This window comes from Hyalella azteca, unplaced genomic scaffold (assembly GCF_000764305.2).
Source record: "Hyalella azteca isolate HAZT.00-mixed unplaced genomic scaffold, Hazt_2.0.2 contig11101, whole genome shotgun sequence".
Taxonomy (NCBI): Eukaryota; Metazoa; Arthropoda; class Malacostraca; order Amphipoda; family Hyalellidae; genus Hyalella; species Hyalella azteca.
In genome coordinates this window covers 65,405-85,494 of record NW_025941110.1, presented here as the reverse complement: position 1 = coordinate 85,494, position 20,090 = coordinate 65,405, and the positions used below count along the sequence as shown (strand labels likewise).

The following is a 20,090-nucleotide window of genomic DNA, read 5'->3' as shown; positions in this document are numbered from 1 at the left end:
GAACACGACGTAATAAATATATGCGGTTAATTATCCAATTTATAAATATGCCTTACTTTTTTAGTTCATCGAGCTGATGAATAATTTGTGATCATGGCAGCATTAGTATTATTTTATGTATAGAAGAAAATACGAATACATTTTGTAAGATTGCACATTGTCACCAAAAAATAAAGTGATAATTGTAAGTGGTAAAAAATTAGAAAAAATACTTTATACGCATCCTTCAGTGAACAATTTTATGAACAAAGAAGCAATTAGATATGAAATTTTAAGCTATGGTAAATAAATTCGAGTGATTAATTTAAATCAATTTAGAAATTTTACAGCTTTTTTCCAGTCTAGAGATAACAACTGGTCTTAACCTAACTGTTATCTTGAGAAGCTTGACAACTTCGACCACCACAATCCAGAAGGTGGAACTGCAAAGCAAATCTTATATTAAAATGTGTGAAAAAGTAATTTAAAAACTACAAATAAGGTTAGAAAATTGCGTAAATAGATAAGTAAACAAATAGTTATAATAGCAAATTGTGAGCGACAGAGAACGCAACGAGCCGGTTAGGTTTGTCTTGGGTTGCGGTACCACGGAACGGTACCTCCAATGAATGTCAAGGCAATGAATGAAATGAATGAAAAGGCTAACGCCTGTTGCTCGTAAGTACTTGTGATGTCGTAAGTTCACGAGATGAAGTCCCGGGGAATGAGCATACAGCTCAGACGCCAGCCTTCGAGATTTGGTGGTTACGTTACGACAAACGTACCACTTACGACGTTCGCAGTACTCACGGCATTGAAGTTGCTGTACTCGCAGAACGTATGACCGCAGCACAGTCTGGTGGTCAGAAGCTAAGAGGGCAGCAGCCGCAAAAAGGCTGTAGCGATTAACACATACGACTATCAACGATTATTGCAAGAACAAATTAAAGTAAATAATCTACAACAAGAACTACGCTCTCACCTAGCATGCTCCTCTAGATAACGAGCCGCGCAACCTCCTAGAGCAGAGGTCCCCGAAGTGGGCTGTTGGAGGTCACAAATCGCTGATCACAAGACAAGGGAACTACATTAATATTTCCCGTATTTTACGTATTTCTGTTCCCCAGTGCCTCACTTCTATCCTCATCGATAAGGGGGTTAAGGGTTCTAAGGATTTGGAGAACCCTGTATAGCCGCTGCTCCGGGAGTAGGAATTAAAGGGTAATGGGTTTGAGCCCGCTTAGGCTTGACCGTTGCTCGAGCGGCAAGAACACGAAAACTATAGAAAGAAACGAGAAGATAAGGCAGCACCAGTGATAAGAATAAGCCTTAGATAATCTATTGCGATAACTCTCCCTTAATCCTACAGACTTTTGTTCGTAGAAAGTTGAACGTAGAACAAATACATGTTGGTAACTTGACGTCAGGATCTCCCCAACGATCTCCATAATTATAAATAAATAAGACGAGTGTCTGCTTCTGAATTTGTTTTGTTTACCAACGAGACGTGACTGTGACGTGGGGCTGAATGAACCACTAAGTGGAGCTACGTGAATTGCCGCGTGGGGCTACGTGGACTGCCACGAGCAACTACGTGAATGTCTATAAGCTAAGACTTATGAATTTAACTTACAAGCGACCGTGGACTTGCAATACCCAATAGCAGGTATGAATCAGTAGTGAACTAGTTAGCGGTGCGTCGTGTGTGAGAGGAACATGTTACTGGTGCGTCAAGCGAGTGTGGGGGCCGAGTGGAGGTGACGTGTGTGTCACGTGTGTAAGGTAGAGCCTCAAGAGGCTGCAAATTACCATACCTAGCAACTTATCGTAGAGAAACAAATATATTGAGGCACCGTAAAGCTAAGTCTTGCCAAAATGAGACGCGTAAAACCGGTCGTCTTTCATCTCCGTCGACGCAAAGTGACCAACGCAGACGGCCGACGATTGTTCACTCGAAATGTTCAGCTCCGATCTCCTGTCATTTCCCTGACGTGCAACATTGTTGCACATTGTTCCATTGGAATACACTCACACTCATGTCCACCAGTTGAATCTTGTAACAAACTCACTGCTCTCTGTTCTCATATCATCGTTAAGCTCTTCCCTATTCCGACTTATAATGACTAAACAGGAAAAACATCACTTGGACATCGCGGCAAAATTTTTGTAACTATCACCGAGTGTCACACTAAAGTCGTTGTTGCATTGAGGTCCGGCGATTTGATAAGCGGTTGCAAGATCTATTTTGGTTGGACAAAACAGTTGTGAAACTGCCATTATGTCACCTACAAAAGTGTCATGCTACACCACCTAACATCTTTTGCAACACCATCAAAACTGCACCAACTTAGTCACAGTGCATCAACAAAACAATTGAAAACTTGTATCACTTGTCGTTCAACTAGCTGATGTCATGACTCAGGGTGCCACAGCTTCAGGCTCAGTGAACTGTCGTTACCGGTTCAGTGCGCCGCAGTCTCAGGCTCAGTGAGCGCTGGAGGGAAGATGGCTTCGGAAGACGCGTTTTCCTGCGCCACTTGTGAAGCTTCTTCAGCCTCCGCCACTTCCATACTCTCCATGAGGTCGCCAGCGATCTCGTCCACCGGCGCTTCTTCTCTCTCAGATTCCATAGTCTCTTCTCCGACTTCAACCTCCTCCTCGTCTTGCTCGTCCTTCACCCCGCCGTTGTTGAGGTGCTCGGCCTGCTCATATTGCGTCATGAGTGCCGTCGAGTCGTTGAGGTCTGCGGTCTCCTCATCAACCGATGCCCGACTGTTGCTCTCACCTTCTGAATGTTGCGACAAATCAACACCACAGTTCATGGACAAATCCCTAGCCACAAGATCCTCCGCTTCCACTTGTGGATCACGAAAATCTCGAGGATCTTCATTAGGATATTCCTCGTCTTCGAGATCTTCCTCTTCATTGTCGGAGACGTTGGCGCTGGGGGTGTTCTCGGGAGACATCAGGTCAATGGTTCTGTGAGGTGTTTCGAGTAAAGAATGTTCGTTTTGGGACGCGAGTTCGAGGTTTTTGTGGTGTTCGGCGAGCAGGTTAGCAGCGTGTTCGCTTAGCAAACTAGCAGTTTGTTCAGACATCATGCTCCCTGGAGGGCCAAGGGACAACAAGGGATTCTTGGGGGCGTTAGGTAGGGGCCCGGCCATCAACTGAGCAACGCGTTGCTTATTTTTGCCGTTATCAGTGAGATGAGCAAAGAAGGTGTTGGTGTCGACGCCGAGCCTGACGGCGGCGGCAGTTAAGCTTAATTCTTTATTGAGTACCGCAAGGATAAGCTCCTGGGCCCGACTCTCCTCCCAGATGCTGCGGGGCTCCTTACTGCCCGACACGCTCCCCCTGCCACCCTTGTTGACCTGCACGGTGAAGACTCTGGTAAACCTTCATTAACGGATAAATTAACCAACGTAAACGCTATTTGTACCTAGAGGCCTGGTAAAGAGAATGGCCGTCAGTTAAAGGTGGGTTAGGCTGCAGAGTTTGTTAGTATATAGCACTTCAGCCACACACACTCTCTGTGTGAATCACTACTCAGTATCTGCCGTAAGATACTCACCCATGAGTGCTTGAGGTATCCAAACACTTCTCTGTATCTGCCGTAAAGTGTGCCGTAGGACACCCCCAGCAGTTCAGCGGCCGTCTTCATGTCAATTTCCTTGTTTTTGATGCCCTCCATGATGCGACGCACGGCGTCTTCCTCCCAGAACTGCTGCCGCGTTCTGAAGCCTAGGTAGTCGTTCAGCTTGAAGACCATGTACCCTCGCAAGAACTCAGCTGTTCGTACAACAACCAAAATCTCGGTAAACGAGAAGAAATACTTCACGTTTCGATTCAACAGTTATATGGGATTCATAAGAGAAAAAAATTGCATTGCACTTCCCTATTAAGGGCCGACATTTTTCAGCCCTTTAAGTGGCGGTTTCGCGAAACTACAACTTAGATTTGTGCTGGAGTTTGTGCTCGAACTATTCTTCTGTGGAAATTTTTTTTTGGTGACAATATTGCAATAATTACCTTATAACTACAGAATTTTTTTTGTTGTACTGCAGCACTAGGCCTACCAAACACTGCCAAAATTAAATAAGCATATAATTTGATAGAGAGCCCATCTCCAGAGATCGCCACTGAAGTATGAACGGCCGAACTCACTGGTGACTAAGTTTGACCCAACTTGCCTTGAGGTGGCGGCTTCAAGTTTAATGGACCACTTTGTCGCGAACAAAACTTTGGACATTTAATGGGTCACTTGTGACAGTTATTTCGTGCGATTTGACAATCATATCACACTTCATAAGCTTTAACTTACATTCCAAAGTGTTTGTGAGCTTTTGAATCTTAACAAGAAATGCTATATTCATAGCAAATACCTATATAGCCCGTTGCACGTGATATCTCGATGAGGAGATGTTAGGATGGCGTGGAGTCTAAAAAGATATATACACCGCACTATAATTGATCATATTAATAAGATAACAAATATGATTATTAATATTAATGAGACTACAGGGCACTTACGGAGCTCGTGCTGAGCGTTGACTGTGAGCTCCTTGGGGAGGGGGGTAAGGCCGGGGACGTGGTGGGGACTGTTGGACTTGGAGGGGAGGGTGGGGGGTCGGGGGACGCCCACCCCGCTCAGGAAGTGTGCTGAGTGCTGCAGCAGGCTGCTCGTGCTGCACGCGAAGGAAATGCAGCGTCACTTTAATTAAACCCAAACTAAGTTCACTCAGCCTCACCCTCGGCAAACTCAGCCTAGGTAATACCGGGCTAAGTTAGCTTAATAATTTGTAAATTAAACGAAATATTTTTCGATTGAATATTAACAATAAGAATTAAACAATATATCTTTGATGATAGTAGGTATGATTTGGATATCATTAGTAAGAATTCAAACTGAAAATATATCTTTGATGATAGTGAGATGCCCCGCACCTAGGGGACTGGTGGCGGTGGGGTGGGGAGGCGTGCAGGTAGTGCTGCTGGCGGTGCAGGGGCGGGGAGTTGGAGTTGCTGCCCAGGTTGGGGAGGTCATCCCTACGGGGAAGTTTGCTCAGGGGCTCCATGGGCTTGAGGTCGTGGCAGTCGCTGTTGTTGTTGTTGTTGGCCATCCGCTTGAGGAGGTTCACCCGCTGCTCGTCCGCGTCCAGCTGGGGGCACGGGGGTACAGTTAGTCCAGCTGGGGGCACGGGGGTACAGTTAGTCCAGCAGGGGCACGGGGGTACAGTTAGTCCAGCTGGGGGCACGGGGTACAGTTAGTCCAGCTGTGGTACAGGATAGTACAGTAATAGCCTCAAGTCTACGATTCATATCGAGTAAGCAAAACGAATATTTTACATTTGTTCATTTCACATGAATGATTTGAGGCCAAAACTTCTGCGTTCTAAGGCACCCTTATTTTACTCACCCCTTGGGGGGCGAGGAGGGCAGCGAGGGGGGCTAGGGACGGGGGGGCGGTGGGCTGCCCCCCACTCAGGGCTGCGTTCAGGACGGACGAGTGAGACCCTCCACCGGGGCTGCTGGCGGTCTGCAGGGTATAGGTCATGATCAGACCCAGTAAAATATATAGGCCAAGAACTTTTATTTTAAAAAATAATAACGATAATTTTTCTGGCTTGCCTCTGATTTTATTTGGATTTTCTCTCCTTGCGGAAAATTTTCGTCCAGATGTCATACACGTATAATTACGCAGCGCGCGACGACGAGCCTCCAGAGAGCCAACGCTGAGTATAGGGACCGCGCCGTACACATCTCGTGATGACGCGATGTATGATTATCAGAAGATAAGAGGTTACCTCATTAAAGTTACGAGTCGTAAAAGTAAGTTACCTCATTAAAGTTACGAGTCGTACGACTAAGAGGTTCCCTCATTAAAGTTACGAGTCGTAAGACTAAGATGTTCCCTCGTTAAAGTTACGAGTCGTAAAATTACGCAGCCCTCACCCCCATCCTGTACGCAATAGACGCTGCAGACACTGCAGCAGCTGCAGCTGCAGCCGCTGCATGCACCGCAGCTGCAGAGTTGGGGGCTGCCGCGGGGGGGAAGGGGGGTTGCAGCCCCGTGGGTTGGGGGGACGTGGTGTTGTTGTTGTCGTTGTTGTCGGTTGGGGAGGCGGGGGCGTTGCCAGACACCTCGGCCAGACCCTTGACTTTGAGGGTCTCAGCGGTCTTCAGGAGACCGGCCAGCATGTCCTGAGGGCAAGAGGGCATGTCTGGTGAGCACTTGCATGATGTTGCACGCATCAACAGAAATTCAACACACCTGCGTGATGTTCAACACAGCTGCGTGGTGTTCAACACACCTGCGTGATGTTGATCTCGCCCCTGTACATGAAGTTGACGAGCTGCGCGACGTGCGTGAAGCGCATGTCCTTCAGGATGATGATGGGAGCCTTGTCAGGATGCTCCTCGAACAGCGTCTCGAAGTACGAGCTGCATGCTGACAGCACCACCTGCGGCGTCAGGGGGGTTAGAGGTCGTCTAAAGATATCAGGATGCCCCAATTAAGATCTACTTAGGGTTTGTTTAGACTTTGTTTAAAGGCAACCGAAGGTCATGCTGCATGCACCATATTTGATGGCTACCAACCCATCAGACACCAAGAATTGATTTGAGCTTAACAAGGTTCGAACCCACGACTCGCTCTTCTCATCTACTAGTGTCCTCGTCTCATGTACCCTAGCGTACCCTGACCTGACGTACCCTCACATGCCCTGACCTGACGTACCCTCACATGTCCTGACCTGACGTACCCTCACATACCCTGACCTGACGTACCCTCACATGCCCTGACCTGACGTACCCTCACATGCCCTGACCTGACGTACCCTCACATACCCTGACCTAACGTACCCTCACATACCCTGACGTAGCCAGCGATGCCCTGACCTGACGTACCCTCACATGCCCTGACCTCACGTACCCAGCGATGCCCTCACCTTGTGCGCCCTGAGGGACCTGCCCTCGGCGGCGAGGGTAACGTCAGTGAAGGCCTCGGAGTGGAGGAGGCGGTCGAAGGCCCTCAACAGGTTGCTCTGGTGGTTGTTCCATTTCAAACAGTACTGTTGCTGCGCTGCAACGGGGCCTGTTGTGCTGCTGTTATTGCTGTTGCTGTTGCTACTGTTGCTGTTGGTGGACGTGGTGGTGGGGGTGTTGGTGGACAGCGGTGGACAGGTGGAGGCAGACATACTACAGCGGAGGTCTACGGAGGACAATTCCTGTGGACAAAGAGGAGATGAGGTATGCTGCGTTGTGGTGAGCGGCGATGGATAACAATTGGTGACATAACTTTAAGGTGAGTAGAGATGAGTAATGATGATCATACAATGGTGCCACTCATAGTTCGTGTTAATTAAACCTGTGACGAATGACAATTAGTGAGTAGCCCTGAGTGATACTAGTGATTGACGGTACAAATCTATAATGAATAATCATCAACAAGAATAGGCATATGGTGCATGAGAATGTGTTATCTGATGCCACGCTCATAACACAAGACCTACACGAACGTCATACAGCACAGAACATACACGCAACACAACACAGCAGTACACGAGGGTCATACAGCACAGAACATACAAGCAACACAACACACAACACAGAAGCAAACGAACGTCATACAGCACAGAACATACAAGCAACACAACACAGAAGCACACGAGCGCTATACAGCACGAACATACAAGCAACACAACACACAACACAGCAGTACACGAGCATCATACAGCACATAACATACAAGCAACACAACACACAACACAGCAGTACACGAGCGTCATACAGCACAGAACATACAAGCAACACAACACACAACACAGCAGTACACGAGCGTCATACAGCACACAACATACAAGCAACACAACACACAACACAGCAGTACACGAGCGTCATACAGCACACAACATACAAGCAACACAACACACAACACAGAAGCACACGAACGCCATACAACACAGAACATACAAGCAACACATAACACAACACAGCAGCACACGAGCGCCATACAGCACAGAACATACACGCAACACAACACACAACACAGCAGCACACGAGCACCATACAGCACAGAACATACAAGATACACAACACAGCAGCACACGAGCACCATACAGCACAGAACATACACGCAANTGATAACGCGCCTATACTGGCAACATGGCCGTCTCTAACGCCCTACAGACGGCCGCCGATACCGCGCCTATACTGGCCACATGGTCGCCTCTAACGCCCTACAGACGGCCGCTGATAACGCGCCTATACTGGCAACATGGCCGTCTCTAATGCCCTACAGACGGCCGCTGATACCGCGCCTATACTGGCCACTATCGCAAGTTCTTCGGTGATGGTAAAGTCTTTGTTTATCCCGAGATTTACGAAGATCGTAAGCCGTACGACGCTGATACTCAGAGTGAGAGTAGCTCTCACTGTCCCTCTGATGCAGTGCTTCACAAACTTTTTCAGACTGGCACCCCTCCCCCCCTCCACCCCGTTGGCTCCCCAGTGAATTCTAGAGCGCCCCCCCCCCGCACAGGTACATGTAAAAACAAACGCCTCTCCCTTGACATTTAGTACGCTGCTATTTTAAACGAGAAAGGTTAAACACAAATGTGTATTTCAAACACATAACCCCATTTAGTAGACCAAATATTTTTTAGCACTTTCAACCGTTTCAGCACTAGAAACCCAAGACGGCTCGGACAAATTTACGGCCGGACTCGTGGTCAATTTCCAAATTCAATTATCAATGAATATCTCCCAAACTAATGAACGCAGCTCGATGAAACTTGGAACATGCATTCATTATGACCTAACAGCTCGTGATAATTTTTATAAATTTCACCTTTTATGGCGATACGGGCCAAATTCGCAGTGATCGAAGATTTCCTTCCAAACTACTGAACAGATTAGAACGAAATTTTGAATATACATTCAACTACCAAACGGTGATTTTCAGCTCGTGAAAATTTTGTAGATTTCGCCTTCGTTTTCGAGTTTTCTTCATTTCACCGTCATTGGTGATTTCACAATTCTTTATTCCGCCCGTACAGCCGGGTAATTTGTTGCTTTAATGTATATAGCGGTTTAGCGGTTTCAGCGTTTATTAGGTCGTAGGCCTGTCGCCGATTCTCAACATTGCAGAACATCCACAGCTTGTTGCGGTCTCGAAATCGCAACTAGCTGCTTAAAAATTTCTTAGCTTAACCGCCCGATCTCCTTGCCGATTCTGACCAGAAACTGACCGGCCGGTTTAAACAAGAGCCGTATACGTATAGCCGTATAACTCGCAAACGAAGGCAAAATGGAAAAAATTGGCATGAGCTAAACATCACCGTTGTTGAGGTTAAGTATTTCAATACGAAGTTTCGTTCATATCTGTTCAGTAGTTTAGAAGAAATTTTTTGATTACTGCGGATTTAGGCACGTATTGCTGTTTAAATCACGAATGGAGGCGAAATAAAAAAAACTTGCGAACGAAGGCAAATAGAAAAAAATTTCACGGAGCTAAACATCACCGTTCAGTAGTTAGGAATGTATAATTAAGATTTAGTTCAAATCTGTTCAGTAGTTTGGAAGAAATTCCTTGATCACAAAAGATTTCGGCCCATATCGCCATATAACTCATGAATGAAGGCGAAATTAAAAAATTTTCACAAGCTAAACAGCGCCGTTAGGTCCTAATTAATACGTTTACCAAGTTTCATCAAGTTACGTTAATTAGTTTGAGAGATATCCCTTGATCACTGAATTTGGAAACTGGCCGCGAATCCGCCCAGTAAGTTTGTCTGAAACTTAAACCCAGGAGAGGTTCAAAAAACCCAGACCTGGGTGGAAAAACCCATCGCTGGGAGTCATGTGCTGCACGTGTTGTGTACAAATCGTCAAACAAACGTTCGTATTTCTGACTTCAACTTCGGACTACCACCCCCTATCGCCCCTTTCTTCCTTACCGCCCCCTCCCAGATCTTTCCACCGCCCGCAAGGGGGCGATAGCGCGCTATCCCACTTTGGGAACCACCGGTCTAATGCATGGCATCCTCCCGCTCCTTCTTGCCTGGAGTGAGGCGGGCCGGCCCCGTAGACTTGCGGCTCCAGATGACCTTGTCGAGGGTAGCTTGATTAAACCCATAAAATAACCTGCTGCTTTTGGGTGCGCTGGATTTAGTTAATGCAAATTAGATTAAAACTACCAGCTGCGCACCAAACACCTGCGCGCATCAAATATGCGCTGGGCTGGGGTTTTATTCTTTTCACAAACACGCGCGTCAAGGCAATACAGCGCATCTGGTGCACACAATACAATGTATTACAATTGTACAACAAGGCACAGGTGCTTTACGCACGGCACACCAGCGGCCGCCCATCAGCCGGATCTGATTTTGACCCGATTTTCCAAAGGGGTCGACGCCACTGTGGCCAGCCGTGACAATGGAGCAGGCGGTGGCATTGTGTGCCACACTGTACGCAGTACACGGCTTATTGTGGCCACAGACTGTACAATGCAACCTCAACAAGCGTCGTCTACAATGTAGCTATTCCACACAGCATGCGTAGTATCATGCCTCCTGTATCTATCATAGCCTGTGTTGGTACAATGTCTCTTCACAGATGAAGTAGATGGTCGTAACTAGTGGGATGGTCGTAACTAGTGGGATGGTCGTACCTATTACGATGGTCGTAACTAGTGGGATGGTCGTACCTATTACGATGGTCGTAACTAGTGGGATGGTCGTACCTATTACGATGGTCGTAACTAGTATGATGGTCGTACCTATTACGATGGTCGTAACTAGTGGGACGGTCGTACCTATTACGATGGTCGTAACTAGTGGGATGGTCGTACCTATTACGATGGTCGTAACTAGATGGTCGTACCTATTACGATGGTCGTAACTAGTATGATGGTCGTACCTATTACGATGGTCGTAACTAGTGGGACGGTCGTACCTATTACGATGGTCGTAACTAGTGGGATGGTCGTACCTATTACGATGGTCGTAACTAGTGGGATGGTCGTAACCAGTGGGGATAGTCGTAACAATTATGATGGTCGTATCCATTACGACGGTCGCCAGAGTTAAGGTACAGGTGCAATTGACCGCTTTTGTGCCTAACAACAACAGGATGAGATGACGCGGGTAATTCCAACACGCGAGACCTGCACTCGCAGCGCCCGGCCCCGCTTCGGGGATACGGCGTGGAAAATACGGTGTGGATAATACGTCAAAATACGGTGTGGATAATACGTCAAAATACGGTGTGGATAATACGTCAAAATACGGTGTGGATAATACGTCAAAATACGGTGTGGAGGTTACAGCATTAAATAATAGTATGCGTTTGAAAATTTCTTTATAAAGACAACACTTTATTCTTTTTAAAGACAAGAAACCGGTGTCTCCGATTTTACACGTGTACAATGAATTTCTAATTTTATTTTCATTTATTAAAAATAAATAATTTTTGACTTTGTTTAATATATATAAAAAATGTAAATTTTAAAAATTATTAATTGATTTTATTCTGTCAATTGATTCATGCATTGTCCCCGACTTTACGCAAGTGTGCAAAATTTCAGATCGTTTGGACAGGTAGAAGTGTGTTAAATATCAATAATAAGATTTCTAGCAGACAAACAAACAAACAAATAAAGAAACAAACAAGAAGTGAAGTTAAAGAGAAGTGTTGTAAATCAGACCTCTCTCGCTACCATCTCTAGACCGCGTTCCAAATGTCAGGTTGACGCAACTACTTTACAACCACAAACTCTACACAAAACCTTTTATCAACACCTTTGAGATAGCAAAGGCATGGTAATATTTAATATCCGATAAGATGCAAATTATTAAGAATTCAACATTGAATTAAATAAAAAATTTTTATTCAACAATTTTTCCGCGAAGCCTCGCGATTGGATAGAATGGATAGGTCAAGTCATTAAAATTCTGGTCATTAGCCTGTACCGATGCATATTCCCAGCGGGGGAGGAGGAGGGGTTCGGGAATGGGGNTCAGGGATGGTTTGGGGACCATATCATAGTGGGATCAGGGATGGTATGGGGACCAAGGCACCACACCACACAAGGCACCACACAAGGCACCACACAAGTTGGTTGCAGCCACCACCACAGGAGCTAAGCGCTCGGCCAGCGCGGGCTCTGAGCATCCGGCGGCAGCTCAGGACGCGCGCGCTGATAAGCTTAAGTGCATCTTAAACGGTACGACCTCACGCCCTACGACTGTCGTAAGCCTTAACTACACAACCTACGACTGTCGTGAGCCTTAACTACACAACCTACGACCGTCGTGAGCCCTAACTACACAACCTACGACCGTCGTAAGCCTTAATTACACAACCTACGACCGTCGTGAGCCTTAACTACACAACCTACGACCGTCGTAAGCCTTAACTACACAACCTACGACCGTCGTGAGCCCTAACTACACAACCTACGACCGTCGTGAGCCCTAACTACACAACCTACGACCGACGTGAGCCTTAGCCACATGTCCTACGACAGACTCACGTTTTGGCCACACGTCGTATGACTATCGTAAGAAATCTTTACCACGATCGTAACAGCCGGAATATCACAGCCAGCTGACCGCTCAACCCAATGAACATTACAACCGCCGCACGTGGCACCCCGCCAGCCACATGCGGGCTCGAAATACCTCCACGCCACCCCGTGTGGCGTCGTGTGGGGACGGCGTGGCTAAATCGTCGTGTGGCTAAACCGTCGTGTGGCTATACTGTCGTGTGGCTAAATCGTCGTGTGGCTAAAGCATCGCGTGGCTAAACCATGAGCACACACACAACAAAATCGAAGCCATTTCTTCCAGCAGCAATAAATACTGAATATTAAGTTAGCTTGAGCTCAGATTTTAATAACATTAAACTTTAAATGCAATTTTTGGGCGGCTTCACAGGCCGATGATAACGCTATGGCCGGCGATAACGCGCATGTAATTGGCATGATTACTCATTAAAATCAGTGAGGCTTTGTCCAAATTTAACTGGGCCCTCATGTTGGTTTTCCTGGCCCAGTGGGCCGAACAAAATTGTTTATCAGTGCTACACTTATGTCCGAAACACACGTCAAAATAATCAAGAAGTGGTTCAAGGATTTTCACATCAATGTCATGGAATGGCCCAGTCATAGTCCCTATCTCAATCCAATTGAGAATTTCTGGCGCGTACTGAAAATAGAGGTGAAAAAGAGACAACCTAAACATTTGAAATAATTGGAACAGTATGCCAAGGAAGAATGGACAAAACTTAGCGTCGTTACTTGCAGAAACCTTGTTGAGCATTACCCTAAGCGTTTACAAGTTATGAGTAAAGGCCATGCTATTAACTATTGGTTCAGGGTATGAATAAATTTGGTCATGAGTCAGTTTTATGTTTCCTTTGCATCTCTTCACAAAACTGAAAAAATAATATTTTTTGGTTCCTAAATGCATTTTATTGGGTTCATAAATGGTTCACATCTGCTTTAAAGTATTAAATAATTGTTATTTGGTCAATTTCTCGTAATTTGTTGAAATGACGTTAGGGTATGAATAATTTCGGGCACAAGTGTACGTTCTCTCTCTTCTACTGCTGTGGGCAAGAAAGTGTATCACCATTTTGGCAATATGATAAATAAAAATATGAGTGAAGGTTGCGAAGAAATGCTGAACACAAATATAATTTAATCTATAGATATGCTTGATATGGGGTAACGAAGATCATCATTTGACCAGCATCAACAGGTAGTACTCGCTAAGCGTCAAGGTTCGTCCTCTCACAAGACAGCGAGACACGAGTCTACCGCCTCGCGAGGCAGTGTCTTGATACTTGATTCTGCCCACATGTGCGTAACTCGGCCTATGCTGCCCACCCTGCAAGGACACTGCGGGAGACTTCTCAGCCGGGGATGCCGATGCCCACTGCCCCATCCAGTGCCCAATTGCCACTGTGGCATGGCAGGCATGCAGTGCAGCTTACAGTGCAGGGTACAGTGGCCAATGTAGCGTAACATACGGGCAGTGCAGGGTACAGTGGCCACTGTAGCGTGACAGGCGTGCAGTGCAGCGTACAGTGGCTAGTGTAGCGGACAGTAGTATGCACGTAAGGACGGTCATGCCGTGACCGTGCCGGGCATGTACCGTCAGTCCTATAGAAGGCAGCACGAGGGCCATGGCTAAGACCCAGTGACCGGAAGACTGTGGCCTAGCGTGGCCCATCACGGCCGGGCCAAGAAGTCTGGGGGCCAGGAAGGCGATAGGAGCAGCGGGGGGCGCAAGCCCTCCCCTATCTCTCTGATAAGGTATCGCGCGAGATCAGTGATAGCTTATCAGCCAGGCAATAAGCCCCAATCTTGGCTGGGTTATCACCACGAATTTTTTTCAAAACCCAAGACACTGCTTCCCGAAGTAGAGTAAATGTCCCCTGGGGTAATTTGCGAATATTAAAATGGATATAAATTACCCTAAATGGCCAAAAATGACAACTAATATATTTTATTGTGATAATGATGGAGAAGTGTTCTATCCCTGGTGTTGATATTTAGCTAATGATGTTGCCATTTGTGGGAAGGTAACACGCTTTTGGTGCCAGGTTAAATAGGGTAACCAGGTCACAAAGTTCAGCTAGCTTAGCCAGAGGACGAAATTGCCCGAAAACGCGGGACTGACGTGTACAAACGTGCCTAGAGTGACGTAGTGTTTACAAACGTGCGTAGAGTGACGTAGTGTTTACAAACGTGCGTAGAGTGACGTAACGTGTACAAACGTGCGTAGGGTGACGTAGTGTTTACAAACGTGCGTAGGGTGGCGTAGTGTTTACAAACGTGCGTAGGGTGGCGTAGTGTTTACAAACGTGCGTAGAGTGACGTAGTGTTTACAAACGTGCGTAGGGTGACGTAGTGTTTACAAACGTGCGTAGGGTGACGTNCGCTGCGTTAGGTCGTAAAAACGTCGCTGCGTTAGGTCGTAAAAACGTCGCTGCTTGCTGACCACCGTCGACGGGCGAGCAGAGTTAGCGCAGGCCGCGTCAAAGGATGTTTGATTTTCAAAATACGTTCGGAAAACGGCGGCCGTAAGCCTATTTCGGGCGGGATAGGCCTACGGGCCGGACGAGTGCGGGGTTAAAAAGCGGTGGGTTGATTGTACCTCACAAATCGGGCGTTAGTGGGTTGACTTAACCCTTACCGTACAGTAAGGGCAATATGGCTGTCCTGCATGTATGTGCAGAAACATACTGTGAAACAAGAGAAAAGGCTGACAATATTAATATATTCACCCCTTGCTCCAGTGTTCGACATCCTCTCTATGTTCGCTGGTGTGCGGGTAGAATAAAGTTTGGCACATCTCATTCGTCACAGAGTTCGTAATTCCGAATAATGATATAAATACTACAACGGTTGACAAACAATTCCTTCAGAACTAAAAGCTTGATGCAAACGAATCACTTTTCTACCAAAAACATTATGTACAAAACATAAATCAATAAATAAGGCGCTAAACACCTGGTAGTCGGCAAGCAGCTCGGTCATCTGCACACTTGAGTACAGCAGCAACATCTGTGATGTTCAGCGAGCTTTGTGAGGCACATGGGCGCCTTATCGGCGGCCAGCCACAGCTCACAATCAGTGTTACGGCACCGAGTTATGGAGGGTAGAATGTGTCAGCAACGTGTTACGTTTCTAACACATTACGAGTTAGCAACACGAGTTAGCAACTAGAGACGAGTTAGCAACACGTTAGCTGCACGCTANACACAACAGCGTGGACCACAACTGTTGACATTGCTGTTGCCTACACAACAGCGTGGACCACAACTGTAGACATTGCTGTTGCCTACACAACAGCGTGGACCACAACTGTTGACATTGCTGTTGCCTACACAACAGCGTGGACCACAACTGTAGACATTGCTGTTGCCTACACAACAGCGTGGACCACAACTGTTGACATTGCTGTTGCCTACACAACAGCGTGGACCACAACTGTAGACATTGCTGTTGCCTACACAACAGCGTGGACCACAACTGTTGACATTGCTGTTGCCTGCACAACAGCGTGGACCACAACTGTTGACATTGTTGTTGCCTGCACAAATGAGGGGACCACAACTGTCGACATTGCTGTTGCTTACACAAACGAGCGGACCACAACTGTTGACATTGCTGTTGCCTACACAAACGAGCGGACCACAATTGTTGACATTGCTGTTGCCTACACAGCAGCAAACTGTGGCATGAGTGGTAAACTGTGGCGTGAGTGCCAGTGGTATACTGTGGCATGAGTGGTAAACTGTGGCATGAGTGGTAAACTGTGGCATGGCTGACAAATATTGGCATGTGGCATCATTGCCAACGTGTTGCCCACTACAGAGGGCAGCGTCAACCCACCAGTGCCCAGCAGCGGTAAAATCAAGCCACGGCTTCCCCACCAGCGCTCGTCCGGCCTGTAGGCCTAGCGCGCCTTACGTAGGCTTACAACACGAACATTTATTGCTAATAATATTATACGAGCACCATAGTAACGATCATGATAGCCATTATCTACCACGATGATAATACAAGATCACGATTGTAATTCAAGACCATGGTTGTAATTTACGACCATGGTTGTAATTTACGACCATGGTAGTTATTTACGAAAACGGTTGTAATTTGCCACTATACACGGTTGTTAACTGTGACTACGGTTGTAATTTACGACCCGGCAGTCATTTGCAACTACTGTTGTAATTTACGACTACGGTTATAATTTACGACCACGGTAGTAGTTTACGACAACGGTTGTAGTTTACGACAACGGTTGTAGTTTACGACAACGGTTGTAGTTTACGACAACGGTTGTAGTTTACGATAACGGTTGTAGTTTACGACAACGGTTGTAGTTTACGACAAAGGTTGTAGTTTACAACAACGGTTGTAGTTACGGCAACGGTTTTAGTTTACGACAAAGGTTGTAGTTTACAACAACGGTCGTAGTTTACGGCAACGGTTGTAGTTTACGATAACGGTTGTAGTTTACGATAACGGCTGTACCGTAGTTTACAACAACGGTTGTAGTTCACGACAACGGGTGTAATTTACGACAACGGTTGTAGTTTACGATAACGGTTGCAATTATGACCACGGTTGGTTTTTACGACCACGATAGTAATGAATGATCACAATAATAATTTACGCGCGATAACAATTAACGACCCCGATAAGAATGTACGACCAAGAAAATAATTCATTCCATAATGTTAATAATATACGACCATGTTGTTAATTTACGATGATCGTAACTTACGACCGTCGTAACTTACGACCATCGTAACAAGTTAGGCAGTAAATACTGAGCATTTATTATGTTTGAGGAAAGTGTGTTAGTGGGTGACCTGCTGAACACCGGCACGCGATTCTCAGCCTTTAAACCGGCGACCTAGGGACGATTTTCCTCTACGCTGCGCACACCAAGCCGCTTTTTACCAGAATTAAAAACGAAAAAAATTCTGCTCAGGATTTTTCCGGAGCGGTGGCCGAAATTCCAAGGATTTATTTTTAATAATTTGCTTCGTTGTTCAGAGTGTGAACAAAAGAACAACAGCAGTAAGAGTTTGAGCCCATGGCTAGTATACACTAACCGCTGGCAATGGTATTCCTACCTAGCGGTAGAGACGTAGCGTCCGTACACAAAGGTTTGAACACGCACTACTAAAAACCATAGAATCTGCTGCAGCATAAACACCTAAACAACGAACATCATAACTCATACAGCAGCAGTGCAGCACAAACATCAACTCAAACAGCAGCACAATCATCATCAACCCCACTATTGATAATAAAAACTATAATAATACAAACACAGACAACAAGAGCATCAACACAAACATAGCTCAACAGGTGCGGCACCAACACAGCAACGCCGCCAACGACAACAACAAATTCTACAGGCACACCATGCCTCATGAACGAGCGGCGAGCGCTGTTTACGCTAGTTACAGTTAGACTGTAACTACGCTAGTTACAGTTGAACCGCAACTACTCTAGGTAGTTAGCCTAATGTGAGGCGTTAAGCCTGTAACTACCCTAGTTACAGTTAGACCGCAACTAAGCTAGTTACAGTTAGACCTCAACTACCTAAGCTAGTTACAGTTAGACCGCAACTAGGTAACTAAGGTGAGCTAGTTACAGTTAGACCGCAACTAAGCTAGTTACAGTTAAACCGCAGCTGCTTTTATTTCGACTGTAACTACTAACTACGCTAGTTACACACCGACCTTAAAAAAAGCTAGTTGCGGTCTAACAGTCGCTTGCCTGACTCGCTGTAACCTAGTGGCGAATCGTCCATTATCCGTCAGTACAATTTTATGAATCGAATTTTGCCTGATATTTTACTTTTTGAGGCTTATTTAATAAATTTACTATTTACGGTGATACAATTTTGCCGTCACGATTGACCATGAAAAAGGGACGGAGCTCGTGATTCGTGAAGATTAACGACATGGACAGAAGAGCATGTGAGGGAAAAGTTTGTTCTAATTTTTTAATCAGATAATGAATCTGAGCGAATTGGTTACCTTAGGAGACATAAATAACGTTGGACGCTGGTGCAGAAGAATCATGGAGCTCAATAACGGCACTCATATCAACGTACACTGTGCCATATTTTGCCGAGTATCACTCATGTCGATCTTGCACCTTATCCTCAACCTAACTTAGTAGCACAACTTAAATTCTTGCCTAATTCCATGAAAATAAACACTGGCACGCTGATATAAATCCCAAATAAATCAGTAAATTCTAAATCACAATAATGACTCACTGGTCACTCGAACTCATTAAAATACAATGAACTTTTGAGCAGCAGAAGCCAAATGTAAGCAACACAAGCGAGACTGGCACGACCGGCAACGGAGCGTCTCACATCCCTCTCTCACCACGCACACGAACACTCTGGCGCCTTTCGAAATTTATTTAGATAATTTTTTGGACAAAAATATGCTAGGCAACTCCCCCCTTGCAGCGTTAAGGCCAACTATGAAATGAGTTGCCAAAGGTCTCTATTATTAAATTAAATCTCACTATTTTTTAAATATAACGCTTTATTGATATTTTTCAACCACAGAAATTTTGTTACATTTTTGTCATGGGACAACTGGCATTTGTTGACTAGTGTTGCCATCCATTGAGTGTGAGTGGAGTTTGGTCTCGAGTTTTAATGAACCATTTCCTTCTTTTTTATGAATAGATAAGCGATTCTGCAAAGAAGTGGGAGTGTCGAGAGATCAGCAGCTAACAAAGCCCACAATGTCGCTAGAACTTTCAATCCTGGTTTCTACTTAGTGCTACCAAAAAGTTTGATGACTTGGTCTACTAAAGATATTTTTGACAAACAGTTTTCCTCGTTCACAATAATTATTGTACTTTTAAAAGCAACGGCACAATAATTTGCAAAAAAAATTAATTTTTGAAAAATGCCATCCAAAATCTTTTTTTTCACTTCGGCAAACTCAATTTCTATACGGAAAGACGGAGCCTGAAATTAAGATGGCTGCAGAACTTCGTTGAAGGTGTTTTCAAAGTCTCTGTATTCGGAGAATCCATAGCCTGGTAGCCCCTAGTTTGGGTTCCTTGTGGATATTGAGGTAAAGGGGAGGGGGTTGGGGGTCCGAGTTGGGGGGGAGCGAACTGTCTAAAGTTAACCCGTTTCTAGGATTGTGGAGAGGGGTTGGGGGAGGGACGGAGGAGGGGTGGGACAGGAGAGGAGGGAAGGCGAGAGAGGGAAAGCTAAAGGATAGAAGAATGTCATAAATTGAGGTTTGCTTCAAACTCGCATGATGGCAGCGGTCGCGTTTGTTCCTTGCGTTGCCACCACCGAGACGAGAAGTATTTCGGGGCAGTTTGGTGCAGGATATGTTGGATATATGGCCATAATTAATTGTATTAAAATGATATAGGGACAATGGCGGCCATATATATAATACATACAGGCCTACACAGGAGGAGCTGTGTGGAGCCTTGCTACTGTGCCGTGGTCCTGCTGTGCTGTGGTGCTGGTGCGCTGTGGTGCTGGTGCGCTGTGGTGCTGGTGCGCTGTGGTGCTGGTGCGCTGTGGTGC

General features: G+C 45.9%; 1 protein-coding gene across 1 annotated transcript; it reads right to left on the bottom strand.

Moving 5' to 3' along the window:
• Nucleotides 1–284: 284 nt before the first annotated feature.
• LOC108666589 lies at nt 285–18,910 on the bottom strand. The gene is made up of 9 exons (XM_018153496.2): nt 18,550–18,910; nt 6,927–7,205; nt 6,291–6,440; nt 5,932–6,180; nt 5,396–5,515; nt 4,924–5,138; nt 4,510–4,664; nt 3,551–3,768; nt 285–3,350 (listed from the first exon to the last, which is right to left on the bottom strand). Exons 1-9 carry the CDS (start codon nt 18,592–18,594, stop codon nt 2,442–2,444), a joined length of 2,340 nt encoding a protein of 779 aa, XP_018008985.1. The 5' UTR covers nt 18,595–18,910; the 3' UTR covers nt 285–2,441.
• Nucleotides 18,911–20,090: the final 1,180 nt, after the last annotated feature.

Bases quoted from the DNA above. Each gene is read 5' to 3' on its own strand.
- LOC108666589 (XM_018153496.2), bottom strand. From the start codon at position 18,594: ATGATTCTTCTGCACCAGCGTCCAACGTTATTTATGTCTCCTAAG. The intron at 3,769-4,509 runs GTAAGTGCCCTG...TTGTACGAACAG, and splicing joins CAACGCTCAGCACGAGCTCC to CTGAGTTCTTGCGAGGGTAC. The intron at 3,351-3,550 runs GTGAGTATCTTA...TTCACCGTGCAG, and splicing joins GATACCTCAAGCACTCATGG to GTCAACAAGGGTGGCAGGGG.